At 49.6% G+C, this 23,836-nt stretch overlaps 1 protein-coding gene across 1 annotated transcript in view; it reads left to right on the forward strand.

Annotated features, from left to right (window-relative positions):
- PTGFRN (prostaglandin F2 receptor inhibitor) overlaps window positions 1-17,274 on the forward strand; it is a 51,402-nt gene extending 34,128 nt beyond the window's left edge. Inside the window, exons 5-9 of the mRNA XM_081120334.1 lie at window positions 2,068-2,493; window positions 4,711-5,130; window positions 8,539-8,646; window positions 13,160-13,465; window positions 14,963-17,274. Coding sequence (XP_080976460.1) covers window positions 2,068-2,493; window positions 4,711-5,130; window positions 8,539-8,646; window positions 13,160-13,465; window positions 14,963-15,129 — 1,427 coding nt within the window. The 3' untranslated portion in view covers window positions 15,130-17,274. The remainder of the gene's footprint in view (window positions 1-2,067; window positions 2,494-4,710; window positions 5,131-8,538; window positions 8,647-13,159; window positions 13,466-14,962) is intronic.
- Window positions 17,275-23,836: the final 6,562 nt, after the last annotated feature.

Below are 23,836 nucleotides of genomic sequence, written 5' to 3' on the forward strand. Positions count from 1 at the left end.
TGCTTGGAATGGAGTCGGGGCTCCATAGTGACAGTGGCTACTGCTGCTTCCTGCGGGCTCTTGATGTTGCGACCACCCAGGTCGGCCTGGACGGGAGCCGGGAGGGCATCTAGCTCTGCGCACAGCCAGGTCAAGTGTCTCCTTTCCATATTCAGTGGACTGTCGTCCTTGTCTGCACTCCAGCCGCCACGCCAAAAGCTGCCTTGAGAAAAGGGTCTGCAACCCCGGATGTGGGGTAACTCGGGAGCACCTTGGCTTGCGCACACGCGGTATAAATGCATTTCCGTGGTATCCGTCCCGCCGTCACTTGATGCTAGAGAGGCAGTGCGGCGTCTGCCCTCTTCCCAGCTGTGTGACCTGCGTGTGAGATGCGGAGGCGGGATGACGGCCCAGAAGCCTTCGGTGTTTCTCTGTGGCGTCCACATCAGGGCAGGACGTGCCCCCGTGGGTGGGCAGGGCCACGTTGGTTTAACTTGAATATGGCACAGGGTCCAACCACATTGAAACGAAGTGCTTGTGAAGATGGCAGGTGAGGGAATTCGGATTTTGAGTTCTTTCCATTTCCTGGCCCAGTGAATCATTCTTGGAGAAGTGGTCGATGTTAGACATTTCATTAGACACGTAAATCACAAAAGAACAGTTCCTTGACCTCAGCAGTTTATAATCTGAATGAGTCATAAATGAAAACAACGTTAAATAAAATGGCACTGTTGGACCGAGGTGATGTGAGTAAAGATAGAGCTGGCAAGCGGAAACTTCTCTTTAGGCAGAGTGATTTCCTCCTCGACGGCAGAGTGCTATGAAAGAAACGTGGAGCCTTTTCTCGAAGCCTTACTGTTAAAGCAGCAAACATTTACTGATTCCTACTGCATACAAGGCTGCGTGTCTGGAACTTGGTGAGACTTGGAGGAGTATAATAAAGTGGGATCACTGTCCCCCAAGATCACATGCCCGTCTTATGGAAGTGTAGAGAAAGAGTGTCACACCCTGAGGACCCCAAGAAGGGGGCACAGGGGAGATGACACTGAGGGATGAGTGGAAGTTTGCGGGGCATTTAAGAGGAAGGGGCAACTGCAAACAGGTCCCCATAGTGGCGTGAGACTGTGGGAATTGGGAAAACTTCAGATAATTAGGGGTGACACATAGAGTGGTGGGGAAAGAGGAAATCGGAGGCAACAAGGGGGTTCCAATACCATCCTTGGCAAGTGTGGAGGATGGCCTTGGGGTCAGTGTAGAGTTACAGAAATGGATTAAATTAGTGCCATGAACCTCAGATGAAGGAAAGACTTTTATAAAATGAAAAATAATATAGGACCATGGCAGTGGCCATGAGGACGCTAGGAGAGTGCTGGCTTTCCTCCCACTCCCTGTCAGATCCATGCCTGGCAGGGAAGTAGGGGCCCTACGTGAGCCAGGATCTTCAAGGTTGACAATTGCGCGGCAGTGAAAAGAGTGTCATTTGGGGAGTTTGATTATGGGGTGTTTATTGACTGTGGAACAGATTCAGTGGAGAAAGTCAGAGGACTGGTAAAGTGAGGGTGAGACCACAGGGGAATGATGACCCGAGGGCCTTGCATTTGAGCCAAAGCCAAGGATGGCAGGAGCCCCAGCCCTGGTGGGGTCGGTCGGTCTCAGTGCTAGAATGTCCTTTGGGATAGGTTTTCCAGTGGGGTCTGTGGGCACTGCTTGGCATTCCAGGAGGAATCTGGGCAGAGTGTGGGCACCCAGCTTCTTTGATCTTTCTCAGAAGAGTCTAATCTCCTGGGGAAACTGACTGCAGACCCCAACCCTATGGAAAACTCAAGGCTCTGAATAGGGGAACTTTGGCTTCTGGCCTTCTGAAGTGTCCTTGGGGGCAGAGGAGGGACAGAATTGTACAAGTTTTGTGATCATAGCTTTCACAGGACCCTTCCCATCCCACGCAAGAACTTCCATTTCCGTCACTGTAGTTGGTAGGGTGAGCATTTAGTGGTCAGGACAAGAGGAGGGCTCGTCTCGTTCCTTTGGCTAATGCTTGGTGTGCTGCTGTCTGGTTTTTTAACCCTGGTTCCTCTCCCTTTGGTTCAGAACCAGACTACCAGGTGCACCTGAATGCCTCGAAGGTCCCCGAGTTCTCAGACGACCTCACCGAGCTGGAGTGCCGGGTCGTGGGCATGAGGAGCGCCGAGGCGAGCGTCCGCGTCGCGGTGTCCTGGTACTATAGGACGTACCGGCGCAGTGACGACGTGGTGGCCAGCGAGCTCCTGGCGGTCATGGACGGGGACTGGACGCTGAAGTACGGAGAGAGGAGCAAGCAGCGGGCCCAGGACGGAGACTTTATTTTCTCTAAGGAGCGCACGGACACGTTCAGCTTCCGAATCCAAAGGACTACAGAGGAGGACAGGGGCAACTACTACTGCGTCGTGTCCGCCTGGACCAGACAGCGGAACAGCAGCTGGGTGAAGAGCAAGGATGTCTTCTCTAAACCTGTCCACATATTTTGGGCATCAGAAGGTAGGAGCTTTGTTCCTGTTCTTTATTCTTGTTTTGTTTTGGCCGAAGTCACCCCACTATATGTTTTCAGATGCGTAGTCACCCTGCAGGTTTCCGTTTATGCTAGGAATCCATGCAACGTATGCTCAAGTGACCACTGCCTCTTTCTGCGGCCTGCAGCCCTTTAGGATGCTGATGCGGGACGGGTGGGTCCTAGTGAGGGAGCTGGGCTTGGTCGGCGGCAGGTCCTCATCTCGGAGGCACCCGGGGTGTGCATGGCGTCAGCCGCTGACACTTGCTCCGCTGGGTGGTCTTAAGCCAGACTTCATACAGGCCTTCGGGGATTTGTTCGTGTCCACGAGTTCCTGCTGGATGCAGGCACATGGAGGTGCCGCCGAGTGAGTGGGGACCACAGGCTGTTGCGTTTGCCCCTGAATTGCCAGTCTCCCACTCAGAGAGATTGTTTCTAGGGAGAAGTGACCAGAACACAAGGGAAACGATCTCTTTTTCTTTTTTTAATCTTCACCTGAGGATATGTCTTTATTTTTATAATTTATTTTTTTAAAAATATGTCTTTATTGATTTCAGAGAGAGGAAGGGAGAGGAAGAGAGAAAGATAGAAACGTCAATGATGAGAGAGTCATTGATCGGCTGCCTCCTGCACGCCCCCCGCTGGGGACCGAGCCCGCAATCCAGGCATGTGCCCTGACCGGGAATCAAACCTCGAACTCCTGGATCCTAGGTCGATGCTCAACCACTGAGCCATGCTGGCCGGCGAGGATATGGTTTTATTGATTTTGAGAGAGAGAGAAAGAAACATCCATCTGTTGCCTCCTGTACGCTCCCTGACTGGGGATCAGACCCCCATCCCTTTGGTGAACAGAACAACACTCTAAACAACCGAGCCACCCGGCCAGGGCCTGTGCCGTTTCTAATAGCACCCTCTTCATTCTTCGATACGTCCAGGAGTGGGAGGTCAGGTAAGCGAGGCCTCCCCAGGCTGTTACCTAGCCCAAGTTCCCCGTGAGCCACGGTCACTCCCTGCACACCCTTCGCTCCCTTGCCCTGCTCCCCGTGTGCTCTGTACTCTGGCTGAACGACACTGCGGTACAAAGCCAGCCCGCTCCCGGCCCCCTCTCCGCGTCTGCGGAGCTGAATGTGGTTGGAGAAAACATGTAAAGGTGTTGGCTGGCCTCGTTTTAGATGAGATCTGCAATCATTCATGTCAGGTGGGCTCTCTACACTCCCTGGGCATCGTTCCGCATTTCCTTAGTCTTGTTACTTTCCTACGCTCTAAAATGATCACTGCGTAGCCCTCTTGGTGATCAGGTGGGCCGTTGTGGTGTCCCAGTGCTTGTGTTCGGGTCACCCTCCTTTACTTAATGATGGCCCCAACGTGCAAGAGTAGGGGTACCGGCAGTGTGGATGTGCCCGAGAGAAGCCGTTATGTGCTTTCTTTAAGTGAAAAGGTGGAAGTTCTTAACTTAATAAGGAAAGAACAAAAGTCGTATGCTGAGGTTGCTAAGATCTACGGTAAGAACAAATCTTTCCATAAAATTGCCTAATTTATATCTGCTTAGGGATTATTATTATTATTTTTTTGGACAGAAATGCGGGGAGTAACACACTTAAAACCTAAAGTTAGTGTAGATATGGACACTTGCTCAGAATGTTCAAACAGTGTTTCCGTGGAAGTGACTAGATCTGTGAGTGGGTGCTCCCATCACTTTAGTAAAAATCTGTTCTGTAATATTACCATCCTGGGATTACACAGAAAGAATACACTTCTCTCTTGTTCTGCTCTTCCAGGAAGGCTGGTTAGGCCACGGGTCCTTCCCCTGCACCCAGCAGAACCTCGGGGAGGAGAGGCGCCTGGTGTCGCCTAGAGCCGGTCTTGCCCAGGTCCCTAAGTGTGAGCTCTCCCCACATCCTGGGGGGGTCGGAAGGGGGGATCAGTGGCTTCCCAGTCTCCTGCTCTGAGTAAAACTTCTCAAGGACCTGAAAAGCCTTAAAAACAGGTTTTCCCCCATCAGTTCCTGCTTCCCTCACACCTGATAAGTCACTTCAGGCTGTTCTCCTTCCTCCAGCGTGACTTTCCGAGTTTCCACATCGTCCAAAGCACTGTTGTGCAGCAGTTTGCAAATAAACTTCTCTATTTCCTTGACGTCGTTATCTCAGATACCCGCCCGTTTTAACTGATCCCGCTGGAAATCACCCGCGTCTGCTGCTTCGTTGCAGATTCCGTGCTGGTGGTGAAGGCGAGGCAGCCGAAGCCTTTCTTTGCTGCGGGAAATACATTTGAGATGACTTGCAAAGTGTCTTCCAAGAATATTAAGTCACCACGCTACTCTGTCCTCATCACGGCAGAGAAGCCTGTTGGGGACCTCTCCAGTCCCAACGGAACCAAGTACATCATCTCCCTGGACCAGGACTCTGTGGTGAGGCTGGAGAACTGGACGGATGCCTCGCGGGTGGATGGCGTTGTGTTGGAGAAGGTGCAGGAAGATGAATTTCGCTATCGAATGTACCAGACTCAGGTGTCGGATGCAGGGCTGTACCGCTGTGTGGTGACAGCCTGGTCTCCTGTCAGGGGCAGCCTGTGGCGAGAAGCAGCAACCAGTCTCTCCAACCCTATTGAGATAGACTTCCAAACCTCAGGTGAGCAGGGAACCCTGTGGGGTCATACATTGAGCTAGAGGAGACCCTAGGGCTTTGACCCAATGGCTTTATTTTTCTTTAACAGCTTGTTGAGATACGGTTCATATGCCATACAGTTGACCCATTTTTGAAAGTGTTTAATTTGAACTGGCCTATGCAGCCTTTTTTCAGCCTAGGACAGTGGTTCTCCTACGTGGTCTATGACCAACAACAGCTTCACTTGGGAACTTGATGGGAATGCAAATAGTGGGTCCACCCCAGCCCTACTGAACCACACTCCCTGAGGGGGGCATGACAGTCTGAGCCTTAGCGCCCTCCTGGTGATTGTGGTGCCAGGGTTCCAGAACCCCTGCTCTGTGGCAGGGTTCTCACCCTCCACACTCTGCACCTTTGGGCCTCGATTCTGCTTTGCTGTAGGGGCCTGTCCTGTGCTTTGTAGGTGGGGTCACCAGATTAAATGTAGGGTGCCCAGTTCATTCAACTTGAATTTCAGATGAACAACACTGTTAATCTGATTCAAGTTTAACTGGGAGTCCTGTACTTGATTTGACTACCCTACCCACGTGTATTTTTTTTTTAAATCCTCACTTGAAGATATTTTTTCCATTGCTTTTCAGAGAGAGTAGAAGGGGGAGGGAGAGAGAAACATTGGTGTGAGAGACACATCGACTGGTTGCCTCCTGCACGTGGCCAGGGCCAAGGATGGAGCCTGCATCCAAGGTATGCGTCCTTGGCTGGAATCAAACCTGGGACCCTTCAGTCCACGGGCCGATGCTCTAACCACTGAGCCAAAGGTGGCCAGGGCATAGAAGCTCTTTTTGAGTTGAGGAAGTTTTCTTTCATTCCTAGTTTGTTGTGTGTTTTTATCACGAAGAGGTGTTGGGTGTTTGCAAATACTTTTTCTGTATCAAGATTCGGATGATTATGTGTGCTTTTTCCCTCTTTTATTTGTGTATCTGTTTTACTGTCTGTAGGAGTTTATTCCATCTTATTTTACATTTCTCATTTGATGAGGAAGAGAGGAGACATAAAATCTTCTGTATTTCTGAGTAAGGCATGGCTATTGAATTTATTTCTCAACTCTTTAAGTTTCAGCAGAACAGAAAAAAAAAAAATTCACTGTAATTTCCAGGATGAATAGACTGCCTAAGATTTTTATTTTAATCCCTGGAGTTGTCATGGCCAAGTTCACAGTGTAAGAGAAGCTGCCGTCAAGTCCAGCGTCCCGCACAATGCCGTAGCCCTGAGTAGCTCCCAGCAAGTATTGGCTTGATACTGAAGAGCTGTCGCTTCTTAAAATCAGCAGCACACTGTCAGACACATGCAGCAAGGAGGTCCCTGCTGGTGTCCACCTTGCTGTCCCCGGATCCCAGGGCGTTTGCCTCTTGGGGCTCTACTGAGTCACGACTTTTACTGTCGGGGAAAAATATGACTTGAATATGATGGTGTTAAAAGGATAATAAAGTTTTTCTTCTTAATAGAGAAAATTTAAAAATACAGTGCAGTAGAAAGAAGGAAAAGAGAATCACCTATAAACTTACTTTGTAGTCTTTATTTTTCTGACATTTTCTCCTGTATGTCGGCTTCATGACTTTGAGATCAGACTGTATATACAATTTTATGACCTGCTTTCCCCCTATTTCACATTATAAGATAAGCATTTTCCCTGCTGTAACAAATTCTAGGTAAACACCAACTTTAATGACTAAACCGACTAGAATTTGGTTGACCGTCACTCTATTGGTAGACATGCAGATGGTCTGCAATTTTCGCTTTCACAAAAATGCTGCTGTTAACAGCCTTTCTTTAGGGGCTGGAGTTGGAAGATGGTTTGTGTCAATGTTTGTACTTAAAAGCCAAGTGGTCCGTGTACTCTCTGCAGACTAGGAATCGGGGGACACCGAGTGACTCTGGTTGTTCACTTAAGTTCTCTGCGCCGTAATCTGTCATCTTGAAGTTAACCAGATAAATCCCCTCACAAAAACAGCATCACCACAGAAATGGACCGTAATAAAAATATTTCTGAGCCTGGGGTAATGACCCACATTAACAGTGAGTGGCTGGTTTCATTAGCAGGAGACCCGCTGTGTGAGTGGTTCACAATGAAGCCTTTCCCATTCCCGTCTGCGTGGTGAGCCCGAGCACAAATGCCCTGTTGTTCCCCTGGCCACGGCTCCTAGGGGAAATGAGAACCGTAACTGGTGACCTAGAAGGCATTTGGGGTTTTCTTCGGCAATATAAGGAAAAGAAAGGGAAAGTTGTCCAAATTTGGTCTTTCCTTGCTGGTTCAAATTAAGTAAATAAAAACTCAAATCCATTACGAGAACTTCTTTACGGTTTATCATCTTGTGTTCTCTTAGAAGGGGCCTGGGCACTTAGCTCTATTGTATTACCATGTAATATAGCTCTATTGTATGACCATGGAATTTCTAGTCAGAGAAAAAAAAATGCCATCCCCACTGCTCACCTGTACCCGCAGATGGCCATATGTGGCATGAAATCCCCCCAGTCATCACCACCAAGGCAACTCAGAGCAACTGGCTTAATCCTTTCCAACCTCACTGCTCTGAGCAGAGCAGATCCAGGGTGGTGAGGAGCTGAGGAACACGGCTGAGAGCTGAGTTCACTGAGGGACATGGTATCTAGCAGTAGGTCAAGTTTCCTTGTCTTCTGTGCTTTCATTCCTTCCCCTATTTCCTGGGACTGCTCTTCTGTTCTCTGTCCCCAGAGTTAAGTACCCTCCTGGTTCACCTGGACTCGCAGCCAGGCCTCACCCAGGGCTGCCTCACCTCCCTAGGTTTCCTTCACCTTTCTCCCAGCAAAACATAGGTTACTCATGTACTTGGTGTTAGGGAAGCAATCTGATGGACTGACCCTACTACTCATGCTGAAATGAAAACAAGAGACTTTTTAATTCTTTGCCTTATTGGGTTGCATGATCTTTTACTCTTCCATAGTCATTTCTTTTAGATGTTTAAAAAAAAACAAAAAAACTTTTGCCGGAGTCGCTCAATTGGTTGAGTGTCATCCTGTGCACCAAAAGGTTGCTGGTTTGATTCTGGGTCAGGGCACATACCTGGGTTTCAGGTTTGATCCCTAGTCGGGGCATGTATGGAAGTCAACAGATTGATGCTTCTCTCTCTGTCTCCCCTTCCCTCTCTCCCTCTCCTGTCTGCCCTCTAAAATCAATAAACATATCCTTGGGTGAGAATTTAAAAAAACGAAGTTCATTTGGATGTGCCTATGCTCGGTCTCTCTCAATAGAAGAGAAGCGGCCTTAGTACACCTTCTATTTTGTGAATTTCTAGCCCAGTTCCAAGGAAAGGGAGACTCATTTAGATGGCTATAGAGAGTCAAGAATGGAACTTAAAAGTGTGAAGGAGAGTAATGATGATCACTTTCTTCTAGGTCCTATATTTAATGCCTCCGTGTATTCAGACACACCGTCAGTCATCCGGGGAGATCTGATCAAATTGTTCTGTATCGTCACTGTCGAAGGAGCAGCCCTGGATCCAGGTACTTCTCCCCACCTTCCTCCTTCCCCGTATGGCTTTTTGTAAATGTTCTTGTGCCATCCCCACTGTGTTTCACAGACATGGAAGTCAAGGATGGGGTTGTCTGTTTATCCCCAAACTGCTCAGCTCAGGATTTTGTTCTCAGCAGGTGTTTAATAAATATTTGTTGAATGGATGCATCTGGCTGTCAGATGAATTGGAAACACATCCAGATATTTAATCTGGGTTGTCAAGGCGATCAGTGGGCCGCTTACAGGGCTATTCAAGCTGGTTTGAAACCCACTGGCAGAGTCAAGCTCCTCACCTTCATCTTTCATTCACTTAATTGTTCAGGTATTTACTGAGCTCCTTCTGTGTACAGGTGCTGTTCAAGATGTTGCAAGTAGAGGAGTGAACAAAACATTCAAAGTCTGCCCTCGTGGCACTTGCAACCTAGTTAAGGAGACAGACAAGAAAGAAATCATCGTATAGTATCAGATAACATTTAATGGTATGAAGAAATACAGAAAAGAGCCAACGAGTAGCCAGTGACCAGGGGGTGCTAGTGTAGATTGAATTCTTAGAAAAATCTTTGTAAATTTTTTCTTCGCAGAAAATACTAGCCTTGCCAACAGGAGGCCAAAGAGCTGTGGGCCGTTAGTCTTGCGTCCTTTCTGCTTGGCCCACTTAGGGACAGTTGATGTCCCTCTCTCACTTTTTAAGAGAACATTGAATGTAAATGCACTTAGGTGTCTCTGCTGTTGAGCAGGACTGTACCCACCCCTGCCTGCTATAGAGCTCGTGGAGAATTTGACTCATTGCCTGGGGGCTGCCCCTCTCTCCTGTGCATGCTTTGACCTTGGGCATCTTTGCACGGCCCATCCCATCACAAGCAGAGCCATGGCCTCTCACAAGCCATTTTTATACCTTGAAAACAGCCAAATTTGTACAGGTTTTACAAAAATTCTGTGCAGAGATCACTGGACGTGCAGCCCTGGGGTGGAAACTGGGAGCAGGTGTTCATTCTGTATTAAAAGGGGTTGTAAGCAAAGGGAGGGTGGCCTGCAGTGAAACCAGTGTGAATGCCATGAGTGGGGACTGGGAAGAACTGGTGTCGAGGAGCAGAGGCTTTGGATGGCCGCCCTCGAGGTCTGGCTCCTGCGGGACCCCCAGTTGAAGGTTCAGGTAGCAACCAGTTCAGAGTTGGTGAGTATTTTCTGTGAAGGACCCAGGTAGGAAGCATTTTTGGCTCTGTGGGCCAGATGGTCTCCGCAGCAACTACTCACTTCTGTTGTATGAAAACAGACTGTAACAAGTGGGTGTGGCCGTGTTCCAGTGGAACTTTGTTCACAGAAACGAGAGGTGGGCGGGATCTGGCCTGCAGGCGATAGCTTTCACACCCCTGGACTAGTTGGTTGATACCAAAACTGGCTCTCTTAGGGAGCCCAAACGTGGTTGAGCTTTAGAGGTAGAAAAGGAAGAGTTTGTGGACAATGTAAGAAAAGGAAAAGACAGAAAACCATCCAGGCCATCAGAGGTGGTTAGCTCTGTCCTCGGGGAAGGAATGAGGAGCCTGGGTCCTGATGAGCGGCCACTACAGTCACATGCCTCTTAACCACGGGGACATGTTCTGAGAAGTGCGTCGTTGGGCAATTTCGTCACTGGGCAGACATCACAGGGTGCACTCCGCACAGACCTGGATGGCACAGCCTGCTGCTGTAATTGTGTGGGCTGTGGTTTCACACAGCTGCGGCACAGTGGGTCGGGTCCACCAGCATCACCACAAGCAGGTGAGTAACGTGACTGTGACGTCACTCGGTGATGGGACGTTTTCAGCTCCGTTATGATCTTACGGGACCGCCGTCGTATGTGTGGTCTGTCGCTGGCCAAAACGTCCTTACACTGCACATGACTGTATCTGTGCCCGAGGTGCAGAGCACGGAGAACACAGAGTAGGATTCACCAGTGAAAATGAAGGTCAGAGTGGGAAAAGACTGCCAGGGAAAGGGGAGGGAAATCCTTTTCTAAAAGTTGGTAAGATAATACCGTTTTTACCCTTAAAGCTCATTTATGACATACACAAAAATAAATCATGGAAATGCTCTTTCTCAGCAAATTAATGGGTCACCAGTTGTGCCCTTACTCTAACAAGTCTTTTCCTCCAGAGTAATTGCAGAAGCTGTAGGTAGCTGTTATCTTGCGGATCACAATTTTCCAGAACTTTGCCCTCTTGGACTGTGTGGGTGGGAGATTCTGAATAATTAAAAGCAGGCTTTAATTTAGTTTTCCCTCACACATCCTATGGGCTGTGAAGGAATTCTCCTTTGGGAAGGACATGTTCTTAAGTGGGCCGAGCGTCAAGCTACACCTGTGCCAAAGTAGAGTCGGGGCGGGGGCCAATGGTGGCCATTGAGAGGTGATGTCTTAGGTCAGGTTCTCTAGAACCCAAACCTGAGACTAGCATGCGAGTGATTAATTGAAGGCGTGCTCTCAGGAGAAAACCATGAGGGAGCGAGGGATGGAGCAGGGAAGGAAGCCAGGCTAAGATGTGAATTCAAAACAAGTCTTAACTCCCCACGGGGAGCTCTGGAGAGCCGGTTGCACCCCAGGGTGTGAACTCCTCGAGGGAAATGGCCTGGCTCTTATATCCCCTTATTGGTCAGTCATTGTCCACAGGCTGAATGCTGGAGGGTGAGAGTGTTTCTTAATGTCCAGGAGGTGGCTGCTGTCGCCTAGGGCCAGTCCTCTGGAGGACGGTCCAGGCCTGAGAGCTTAAGCAGCCAACACCTACAGCAGCTGGGGGCTCAGCACACCCGCTGGTCAGGACGGGGCACCAAGAGCCTCTGCTACGGGCGGTAATGCCCCTCCTGTTAGCTGCACCTGTCTGTAGAGCTGTATGTTGAACTGTGGAGATAGGATAGTGTTCGTGGCAACTGACCTCTATTGAGCATTTATTACGTTTCAGGGGCTGTTGTAAGCCCTTTATAGAGATAACTGTCCTAACCATGGTGATGCTGTTTTCATCATACAGATGAGGAAACTAAGTCACAGTGAATTTGAGTGACTCACCCCGGTCCCATGGCCAGTAAGTGCTGGTGCCGGGAGTCCAGCCCGGGTAGCCTGGCCCTATAGCCTGGCCAACGCACTGTAAGCCACAGCAGGACTGGGGTTAAAGTCTGGGCACAAGTCACCGGTACACAGTGTGGCTTTTTGCTTTTAGTAAACCCCCAGCACCTGCAAGTGACAGCAGCAGTGAGCTAGAATTTCCGTACAGGACTGTGATGCCTGTGCCCCCTCTGCTCCGGCACCGAGAGGGTGTGAGGACGTTGATGACACTCCTTCTGCCTCCGGGGAGTTGGTCATGCGAGAGATGACCTATGCATTTGGAGCAATCAAATTTTATGCTCAGGTGCCACAGCGGGCCAATGGGGAGACTGAAGTATTTAGAGGATCAGAGTAGAGATCTGTCATCCTGTAGGTAGAGCTGAGATTTTCCACGGCCCTTAACGTGTTTACCGTGAGTTGAAAAGGAATTATCATTTGGGTAGTTTTATAGAAATTCTTACAAGCATCTGAATATAATTTACCTGCCTCATGATGTGCTTTTTGAGGTCATTGTGTATATTTTTACTAAATGAGTGTTTAACCAAAATTGTGTTATTTAACATTTACGTAGATAGTCTTGTCAAGTGCATTTAAGATGAAATAGTGTTTGTGGTGTTGCTGTCCCTTCTTGCCCGCTGGATGAACCTCAGACCTGACACAGCGGGTGCCAGTTGGTAACAGTCAAAAGAAGAGGTCAGGGGCTCACAGTGGACGCTCTCTTTTCACATTCTGTGAGAATCACCACTTGTGCCAAAGCCTTCCTTCTCTAATGCCCATATTAATTTACTTGAGGCTGTTAGAACCTTAATTTCGCAGCATATTTTACGATTCAGCAGCATTGCTCTCTGGGACTGTTAAACTGTGTTCAATTTTCTCAGCTTGACATTTTTTCCTCTGGTTCTGAACTTAAACACTTCTGCAGGGGGTGGAAATCCACAGCGAACAGTAAAAGCGCAACTGTTTATGGCTCTAAATTCTGTACGATTCACTGGATGTACCTTTCGTTCCTTATGACTGTTGTGTCCTTCTAGTCTTGGGTGCTTCTGCCCGAAATGTCAGAGGACCCTGCTTTCTTTGGGAGACTGCGTGCAGTGTCACTACGTACCAGCTTTCCGTCCCGTGTTCTCCGTAGGAGACAGTTGGGGATCTGACTCTTCCTGTGCTTCTTAGGCTGGGTGATGGCAGCGACGTGGTTAAGAGGGGGGACCGCGGGGCTGGACTGCCTCCTGGCTGTGTGACCTCACGGGTATTTGGTCCCGCCATAGGGTATGGAAGGCGATATCACCTTCATCGTGGGCTTGGTGTGAAGGTACCGTGAGGATACAGGTAGAGAGCAGTGCTGGCCTGGTGTCAGGTGACATGTGTGTCAGCCCTACGTGTTATTTCTGCCCGTTGCACTGACCCCAGGGTTTTGGCTTGGTGATCCGTAGATGACATGGCCTTCGATGTGTCCTGGTTTGTGGTGCACTCCTTCGGCCTGGACAAGGCTCCCGTCCTCTTGTCGTCCCTGGACCGGAAGGGGATTGTGAACACGGCCCGTAGGGACTGGAAGAGCGACCTCAGCCTGGAGCGCGTGAGCACATTGGAATTCTTGCTGCAAGTGCACAGCTCCGAGGACCAGGACTTCGGCAACTACTATTGTTCCGTGACCCCCTGGGTGAAGTCACCAACAGGTTCCTGGCAGAAGGAGGCAGAGATCGACTCCAGGCCCATCTTTATAACTGTGAAGATGGATGGTAAGAGTGACGTGCCGATAATACTGGTGTTGAGGGACTGTCTTCTCTCTGCTGTACCGCGGCTGATGCAGGCCAAGTTCCCCCCACTTCAGGAAAATGCCAGAACACAGCCTGGTTTCCTTTAGGCCTGGCTGGGGCCTGTGCCAGGAAGAACACAAGCAGCCCTTGCTGTTTGCCCAGCTTCGGTATCGTGTGCTGGAGGCACCACTGAGAAATGATTTTTAAGACTTACTGGAAAGATTTTTCATACTTTCTATAAATTCTATACAAACTCACTGTGCCAGGCAGAGGCAGAGAACAGAACTGAGAGAGCAGGTTCAGGTCTCTGGGAAAGACCGTGAATGGATTTCTGCCACTCTTGTCTTCTTGATTTTGGTTCTTGGAAAAGGGAGGCTCCTCCTGGTGTCACTGGCATGGAGGGGGTCCTTCATGCAATCCCAAGATGGGACGGCAGCTCTCGGCCTTTTTGGTTCACACTGACCACCAGGGTCAGCCTAACTAGGTGGTCAGATGGCCCCGCTCCCACCCTGTTCCCTGAGCATCCCAGAGTGGGGACAGTGGTTCCTTGGTTAACAAGAAACATCTTCTCTGCAAAAAGTTTGAGAGTAAATATTAATTGAAAAAAAAATACCGTGGAGAGAGTTTAAAGCCAGGTGCCTCTGAGCCTTAGGAGGAGACTTTTGAGTATGTTTCCCTGGTGATAGTCAGTTTGGGGGAGTCTGGAATTGGACCCCCTCTGCTCCCCAGCTCTTCCACAGATGACTCAGCCCTTCTGATCCTTTATGCCCTCTCTTGTAAAATGGGATAACAGCCTTTCCTAGGGCGGTTGTGAAAATGCAGCCATATGAAATGTTCGGCACCTCCCACGGTGCCAGCATCCAGCCAAGGAGTGTTGGTACGTACTTCTGGGGAAAGAGGGTGGGGGACTCAAGGGGTGGGACCTAAACAAGGTTTGTGCATTCCTGACACTTGCACCGTATTTGCATCTTAGAAATTCTTTCCTTGAAGTGGCTCCCTATGAAAACCCAGACTTAGCAAACAAGTGGGGGAGAGACTCTTCACTTTGCTAGATAATTTTACTACAGTGTTACTTAAAATAGCTCCCCTAGCACACTTCAGTCATTCAATGCGTAGAATTGATTTACGTACAGTGTTGTTTTTTTAAGGAGGCATCTGCTGTGGGGTGTGCAGTGCCCTTATACTGACTTTTAAAAACCCATCTCCTGCCAAAACCTTAAAAAGCAAATTGACATTCAAAGACATCGCATGAAATCATTTTTCTGTTTTCTTTCCCCTGCCACAACACTGGGTGGGGAAACATTTGCTCACTTTTTGGACAAATCAGGCTGAGCTGCTCCTGTCCGAAGCCCTGTGCTAGGTGCTGGAGACAGGACGGAGGGGATCCGATCGCCCAGTGGAGAGAGGAGGTGGTGGTCTTCCCTGCAACCACCTCGCTGGCATCACTAACCCGGCTTCCGTCTGCTCTCCCCCTCCCAGTGCTGAACGCCTTCAAGTACCCGCTGCTGATCGGCGTTGGCCTGTCCACCGTCATCGGGCTCCTGTCCTGCCTCATCGGGTACTGCAGCTCCCACTGGTGCTGTAAGAAGGAGGTCCAGGAGACCAGGCGTGAGCGCCGCCGGCTTATGTCCATGGAGATGGACTAGGCGGGCGTCCTGCCGAGGCGGTGACGGGGACGGATGGTCTAGGAGCGATTTGGGCAAGAAGAGGACGGTGATGTTTAGATGTGACGTGTGTTCCACTAAAACCCAGTCCTCTCTAATCTCAGGTGGGACTTGGCGCTCTCTCCTCTGCATGTCCAGTTCTGAGCGCGGACACGCTGACCAGCACAGCTTTTCTTCCCACGGCACTTTCTGAGGACAATCGAGTGTGTCTTTTCCCAACTGCGGCTTTTTAATGGTTAACCTCTGTCTAATTTTTTCTTCTACCGGTTTATAGATCTCTGACTCGTGTGCGTTTATAGCTTTTGTTCCGGGGGGTTGCGGTGAGGACGGGGTGACGGCGTTCGGAGTTCTTTGTCCTGGGTGAGAGCCCGCTTCGGGGCTGGAGGCCGGGGTCTGGGGAGCGGCCAGGTGCTGCCCCCCACGCCGGCCCAGAGGCAACACAGACCTGTGCCGAAGGCGAATTTTGGCTTTTCCTACCCTGCCCATCCCCTATTTTCAGGGGTTTAGACCACATTGGAAACCTAAACTTGCGGTATGTAACTTCTTAGCGAGCCCAAACGCGTATTTTGGTTTTTCGCTCCCCTGCCCCCTCTCCGTTTCTTTGCCCTTTGCTTTCCGTGAGCGTGCTGGAATGCCAGCCCTGGAATCTAGAATTGGGCTCTCCACCAAGCACCTTATCACGCCACCTTAGCCTTAAGAATGACTATGAAGAAAAATACACAGCCACCTCCGTCCAGGGCAGTAAGAAGCTCTGCAAGGAAGAGGCGGTTGGGGACAAGGGAAGGAACAGATACTCACTGCGCTAGGGCCGAGGCCACTGGGCCTCGAGGGGTCCCAGGGAGAGCGGAAGGTGGATCCTGGGGGTTAGGTTTCTGCAGCTCGGGCCGGGAGGGTCAGTGGGGCCAGGGGTGTGTCAGGCGGAAGAAGCACCTCCATTCCCCAGCCCTGTCCTTTGCAGGAGGCAAAGGCCTTGGACACCAAGGGACAGCTGGGGCACCCAGGGATGCCCCACGTCCTTCATAGGTGGCTTGGTCTCCTTCACGTGAAGGACACTTGCTGCTTGGAGACTGGCTGACTTCACGGGATCGGAAACTGCCTGGAAGAACCGTGCATTTTCTCTGCCCTTTCAGTCCTGCGGGTCTTTGTAAGATCCCCCTGCGAGGGGCTAGCGAGAAAGGGTAGACTTGTGGGGATGTCTGCTTTCCTATTGGGAACATGAAGGAAACCCAGCAATGTCCTGCCATGTGAACAGCCTACAAAGTAGATCTGAGAGCAGTCTCTTTGGCCCGACTGCTCATACCAGCAATAGGACAAATGGACCAAAAGGGATCTTCCGCTCCCTGGAACGCCTGGCCCCCGGCACGGCGCTGAGGCTCGCGGGTGACCCGCCCCACATCGTACTCCTCTGTGCCACTGTTGTGGCTCTGAAGGACCTAACACTCCTCTGTTTTCTCAAGGGGGGAAAAAAAAAACCCACGCGTTTCTTCTGAGCAATAAAGTAATAGAAATGACGGCCATTCATGTACGGCTCTTTGTCACAGTGGGCCGGACAGGCTCACAGCTTCCTTCCCCTCCACGTCCCTCACTCTGCTGCCCACGATCCCTTCCGCACTCATCACCGAGTCACCCCCCGGAGGCAGCTCCCCACTCAGCGTGTCCTTTTTGAGGGGAGCGCTCATGTGATAGGAGCGAGATTCTTCACTGACGGTGGCAGCACAGATGAGTTCCAGGCACAGACGAAATGCGGGAAGACGGGCCGCGGGGCTGCCCCGGCAGAGCGTGAGTGGCGAGGGGAAGAGGCAGAGGCCTCGGTCGCACTAGAGTGGGGTATTTTCCACGTGTCGTTTCCTAACTGCTATTTCAGAGGACGTGGGTCACAGGTGATCGTTCAAACCGGAATTAAAGAGCGAACCCATGACCAGGTGCTGTGCTGGGTGCGGCCAGTGCCCTTGAGCCCTGGCAGTGCTCACACTTACTAGAAGATCAGGATTGTTGTAGCGCAGGCCTTTCTTGGTACGGGGAAATGGTACTTAGCTTGGGACGTGACCGGGCGGCCCCAGGTGTATGTGAAACCATAGGTGGGTCACACCAGGCACTCGGTAGCCGTCGGGGCGATGTGTGCTCACACAATACCTTGTCCTTTCAAACTGCTGTGTGGTTCGAGGCTGGGGTTGTTGAGGCATTGGTCCCAGCCCCACCCTCGGTCCCTTGGGCTGGCCACACTGCCAGTGACTGGGGGCTGGTCCAACGGGGAAAATCCCAGGGTGTTGTACCAAGGACCTCGTTCCTCCCAGGGACGTGAGCTTGCCAGGAATGTGTGTCCCTTTGAAAGTGCGGGATACACTCTTACGTTGTACCAAATAGAGCCCCACAAAGTGGTGCTCTGGAAAAGGTTCCTGCCAGAAGCACGGGCGCAGATGAACGGAGGAAGGACGTGGCCACGATTCACACGGACGACGTTGCACTTCTGAACAAAAAGAAACTTTATAAATTGTTTGGGGTTTTTTTGTTTTTTTTTCCAAATCCTAAACGTTATCCCCAGAAAGGGCCTAAGCTATGTTCAGATAGGAGCCTCAAAATTACTTTCAATTGTTTACTTTATGATGTTTACATACACTTTACACTTTAAAAAAAAAAAAATGCAAACTCTGACTTTTTAACAACTTTTCAGATTTTTCATGGGACGGTGGAACTCTGACTCACCAACTGGATTTAAACCTTAATTTAGAAATGTATTTATTTGTGTCTTTTCTCCCCTCCTCTCCGAGTGGCTTTCCCCGAGATCCCGGGGAAGGAGGCCCCTCCCACCTAGACTCTCGTCTGTCTTCCCTGGTGGCTCTTGCCTCTCGCTTTGCAGACTGCCCGCAGCCATGATTTTGTCACTGGCATCTGTGAGCCAAAGACTGAGCCTTCGTGGCAGGAATAGTAAGCAATACTACACAACTTGCTACTTTCAGAAGACTTTTTTTTTTTTTTTTAGCTTCACCGATGACAACAGAGGAAGAAGGGAACTGGGCTTTTGGGTAAGTTCTCTGTCACTTTTGACCAAATTCTCAGTGATAACCATTGTGTTCACATCACTAGAGGAAGAGAGTTGACTTTCTTTTTAGCGTCGCACATAGGATCTGCCGAACTTTCCATAGACAAACGAAGGGTCTTGTGTATTTTTGTCTATATCTAATGTTATATGAACTAATTGTATTGTTTTATACTGTGACCACAGATATTATGCAATGCACCATTTGTTTTTTATTTCATTAAAGGAAGTTTAATTTAAATGGAAGTTGTGTGAGGAACATGATGTCGGCCTCTGTTATCTTTATCTCCTGCATGAGGGATTAGAGTTGAATTCCGGTGGCAGCTTTAGCTAAACCTTCCGATCTCTGAGTCCTATGACAGCATCGCAGATTTTCACTAAAGATAAAAGCAGAAATGGATTTCACAGGATCAATATTGAGATCCCCACCGCGCGGGAAGGTGAGGGCCGGACCTGTTGGTCTTTGGGTGAATTCTCATGACCTTACAGGTCTCCTGGCCGGAAAGAGAAGTTCAATGTTGTTCCTCTCTGCGGATCAGGAAACCGACACCAAAGCTCTGCGACCATATCGTGACTGGAACAGAGTGGCTTTTCTGACTCACGACCTAGTCTGGAACCAAACCAGTGCAGGTCCTGGCCCCTGCAACATAAAAACAGTGCTGTTCCCCTGGCTGCTGGCTTCAGGGACCTAGACAGCAGGGAGCTCGGGGAGCCCCAACTTCCTGCTGGCCCCTGGAGCAGCACTCGGCCTTGGCTGGCCTCCCCCCTGGACTATCCTGTGAGCCTCATTTGTGTTCTGGGCAGGGACCACCTCACATTTTGAGGTCTGTGTCCTGGTTACTAAACTTGCCCAGGAACTGGCTCTGTTCCAGGATGGTGAAGGTACCGGCGGTTTATAAATGCACAGTTAACACTCTGCTGTGGGAAAGGGCCCATCATTCATGCTGTCTGGGAGGATCGTGCTGACGTCAAAATGCCGGCACAGCGCTGGCTGGTGTGGCTGTTGGTTGGGTGTCATCCCACCCACCGAAAGGTGGGCGGTTGATTCCATCAGGACCATGCCCCAGTTTCAGGCTCGATCCCCAGTAGGGGGCGTGCAAGAGGCAACCAATAGAAGTTCACTCTCACATCAATGTTTCTCTCCCTCTCCCCTCCCCTCTCTCTCAAAATCAATTAAAAAATATTTAACACACAAAATTGCTGGCACAGTCTCAGTATAAATTAAAGAGTCTTCTCTGTCCTGTTCGTTCTCCAACCTATTTTTGTCCACAGCACTGGTTACTGTGACTACATAAATTCATTGAATAGTAGATAAACCAATGAAATGTGAGTGCCAAAGAGAGAGATGCTGATAAAAGTACAGTGAATTCTCCAGAAAGACTCAATAGGGGCAAGTTGCTTTTTAAAAAAATGCTATCAATTTAGGTCCAGTCAAAACAACTATAAAAGGTCCAGGGGGGAGAAAAATCACAAAAACATGGAAGGATTCTGTATTCCATTGGCTTCACAAGTGTGTATTCCATTTTAAAGAAATCAAGCCTGACAGTTGTAGACAAGACATTATAGGTTTGGTTTCTGCAAAAATGTGATAGGAAACCCCAGACAACGGACACACACTCAAAGGAAAGACCTGGGCTTGTGCCGAGAGGTGGGTGAATGAGTTTATATGCACGTGGTTGAGGTGCAGATAAAAAATTTGAGATATATAGGAGTATTTTTATGGTTCCCAACTTACCTGACATGTTCTGTTCATTGATGAGCTAACAACTCCTAAGTGTGCCCGACAGGGAAGTTTCTACTCTTCTAGCTCCCATTCTTGTAGATGAGGAAATGGAGACTTAAAGAATTTAAGTATTTTGCTCAAGAATTGAACCCAGATCTGATTACGAAGTCTGTAAATGTTCTCGACCACTACGCCAGCCGCAGGGCCTGAATATTTTGGGCATTCGTTCAGTATTTCTTGAATAATATAAGAACGGGGCCCTGCCCTCATGAAATTCATGATCTTATAGGAAGGGGAGGTGTGTAAATAACTCCTTTTATGACATATGGTAAGTAAGAGTATAGAAGCTCTCAGCCGCAGCACAGAGGAGGGAGTGGCGAACCCCACCAGAGGTATCAAGAGCGGCTGGCGACAGAACCCCGGAGACTACGTCAGGACTGGGCTGGAGGCGACCATCAGGTGAGAAGGAGCCTGGGAAGGAACTTCCAGAGGGGTGAGGGAAACTCCTGGGGAGACCGTGGAATTGTAGGAGGAAGCAAAGAATTCGAAGCAGGTTTGCCCATGGCCTGTGATGCCGGGTGTCGCAGAAAGACCAGGTCTAGAGAGAGCTGAGCAGTGTCCCGCTGTGACCCTGGACACTTGGAGCCAAGGCAGATTGCAGCGGGCGGAAGTTGAACAGCCAGAACACTGGGGGGCGGGGGCTTGGAGAGGGTAAAGAGGTGGCTTGAAACGAGTTAAAAGGTGCCTCTTTAGTAGAGTCGGAGGCGCCTGAGCTGCTTCATGGGCCCAGGAAGCCAGGAATGGGCACCTGTATCTAAGTGGGTAGGAGGGACCCAGAGCCCAGGTGGAGCAGCTTCCCTCCTCCCTCTCTCCAGGGCCTATTCTGAGCCCCCAGCCTTTTTTATTTTCTATCAGCGCTGGTTGTCAGGTAATCCCTGATAGGAAATTTAAGGAATAGCCCTTCCCGAGGGAGTATTTGAAAATAGCGGTTGGCCTAGGAAGCCGTCCCTCCCCCGCCTCCTGCTCACCCGCCCCATCCCTGTGCCCTGCCTGTGGGAATCTAGTCCAGGCTTTCCCCCCACACAGGAGTTGCCGTCCACCTCGAAAAGCTCTTCAGCCCTGGTTCACTGATCATCAGCTCCTGCTGAGCCTGGGCCAGTGGGAAGTAAGGGCCCTGAGTGGGCACTGTTCTTGGTCACGGGGCCCAAGTCACAACTGGGCCCATGTGAGGCCTCGTTTTCTCCCTCTGTTCTTTGAGGGAGTTGACTGAGATCACTTGATCTCTCCCTGTGGCATCACTGCTTGGTGTGCCACACGTGTAGACGCGAGGCTCAGCCCATGCCCTTGGCAAGTCCCACGCCTCGGGATAGCCGTGAATTTGACCTGAGTTGTTAAAAGTTCAGGTAGGGGAAGGAGCAAAATGATGCTCAGCTTCCAGCTGACACACACTCTGCCTTCTCTGAAAGTCATGAATGGCAAGTTGGAAGGTGCAATAGAAAACACGGAATCAAAGTAAGAAGCAGCCGTTTCCTAGCCATGCAGTCGTGGCTAGGTTAGTTGGTTCCTCTGAGCCTCAGTTTTCTCGCCTGCAAAATGGGGTTATCAGTACCTATCACATAGTGATGCAAGTTGTTCTATAAAACTGCACATGTAAAAGGACTCTGTTTAAATATTTCTTGGGCCTGAATTCTTAGGACAGGAGGACGCAATAGGTGTAATTTCTGTGATTCTGTGGAATTAATGTTTGAGCGTGTCACACCTGAAAAAACCCTCTTTTCATAATCTTCCAGGACTGCAACAGGATTTTTTTTCTTTAGTACATTCCTATGTTGCTTTGTCCAAAACTGGCTCTCTCCCGCCATCTCAAGCAAGAATACATTTTACATTCCTTTCAACTGATACAATTGCATTGCACCGATTCCCAAGGTGGTAGAATAACTCTCTTTTTCTCTCCCTCTCTCTCTCCCCCTGGCTCTATTTTTTTCTTTCTCATCTTTTCTTGACAACAGAAAGCTGCTTTTTCCCTCCAAAAAGGAAATGACATCACCCTGTGAATGTTAAATTCTGGCAGAAATAGAGCCACTAAAATGGAAACAAATTAAAAAAAAAAAAAAAAGCAACAGCCAGGAATGAGAAGTTGCATAGTATTTACTTGGTTGTATGTATTTCAGGAATACAGGGTGCTCTGTATTATTGGCAACGATTATCTCTGTGGTCAATGCTGATTTCTAAAATAATTCTCTTTTCAGTGCACTTGGCAGACTGATTGAATCGATGGCCCCAGTTTTTTTATCTCTCCTTTTGCAGTTCCCTTCACTAAAGGGATGGAGTCTGTTAATCCATCTCTTGCATTTGGACTTGGCCATGTGACTTGCTTTGATCTGTGAGATTTTAGCAGTCATGATGCAGATAGAAGCTTTAAAAAGTATTGGTACGGCCCAGCCGGCGTGGCTCAGCAGTTGAGCATCGACCTATGACCCGGGAGATCCTGGTTCAATTCCCAGTCGGGGCACATGCCCGGGTTGCAGGCTCGATCCCCAATGGGGGGGCGTGCAGGAGGCAGCCGATCAATGACTCATCATTAGTGTCTCTCTCTCTCCCTCTCCCTTCCTCTCTCCGAAATCAATAGACATATTAAAAAAAAAAAGTACTGATGTGATTCCCCTAATTCTTTTGGACCCCTGACACCATGAGAACATGCCCAGGCTTCCCTCCTAGAGGGATATGAGGGGGATCCAAGCCAAGGTCATCCTAGACCATCAAGCTCTTGCCAGCAGATGTGTAGGCTTGTGAATAAAAATAAATGTTTGCTCCTCTATGGCTCCAAAATTGTGTGGTGGTTTCTTACACAGCAATAACGGAGACAGTGCATTTGCCTAAAATTGTGGTGCCTGGGGTTGACCCATGACTTCACTGAAATGGTGAGCAGATTCTTGTACTTGGGGCCACACCGGTACTATGGGTGGCAGCCTGGAGAGGTAGTTTGGAATCTCCATTCCAGGTTAACGGCCCTTTAATTGTTCCCTAAATACAGCCTGCACACCCCTGCCTCTGTATCTTTGTAATTTCATTTCTCCCGACTAGAATGGCCTTCCCTCGCTTCTCTGCCTATTGAAATCATACCAGGTCTCTAAGGACCTGCTTAAATCCAGCCTTTTCCGAATGACCTGTGGCTGCCCTCTGCCTGCAGTGGTCGCTCCAGCCTGTTAGTTCCCAAGGTATTTCTTGCCAGAACCATAAATCGGATGGATCCCCAACACATGCTGCCTTTTATGGCTACTATTTCTTATCTACAGTTGTTTACTAAACTAGAGCCCAAGTTCTTGGCAGGCAGGGGCCCTTCCTCTCCTTTCATCCCCCAAGCCTTTTTTTCCCGTTGTTCCAAATGAGATATTCTCTTTCCCTCTTGCAAGTGTCCGGATCTCTTTAGTTGTATGTCTTCTAGGGGACCTCGCCTGATTTCTCTTGTGTGATAGCTGGTCATGTTCCTATTTTCCACTCACCTCCGCCGAGCTCCACCGTCACAGACAAGCTCCTGAGAGGCTTGAACTCCGTGCGCATCTCTCGCACCTGGGAGGGTGCTGCTGCTACAGCGGCTGCTCCGGCAAGAATCTGGTTCCTTCATGTCTCTCTCCTCTGTCTGTATGTTAAACGCCCTAACTCAGGCCTCCATCATGACTCATGCAGAAAACTGCAAAAAGCCTGTAACTGGCCTTGTCTCCCTCATCTTACAACTAGTTAGCAATACGCAACATAGAATTTAGCTTACCAGGAAAATCCAACCAGACAATTCTGCTAAACAAACTAAGAAACACACTTTCAATAGCTCCCCTTTGCTACAGAGTAAAAGCCCAACTCTTAGGCCTGCCTGCATGGCCCAGCCTGCCTCTCTAGACCCTTCTCGCTTCACTCCAGCCTCGAACTTGACT

The sequence above is a fragment of the Miniopterus schreibersii genome, assembly GCF_964146895.1.
Source record: "Miniopterus schreibersii genome assembly, chromosome: 19".
Classification (NCBI taxonomy): Eukaryota; Metazoa; Chordata; class Mammalia; order Chiroptera; family Miniopteridae; genus Miniopterus; species Miniopterus schreibersii.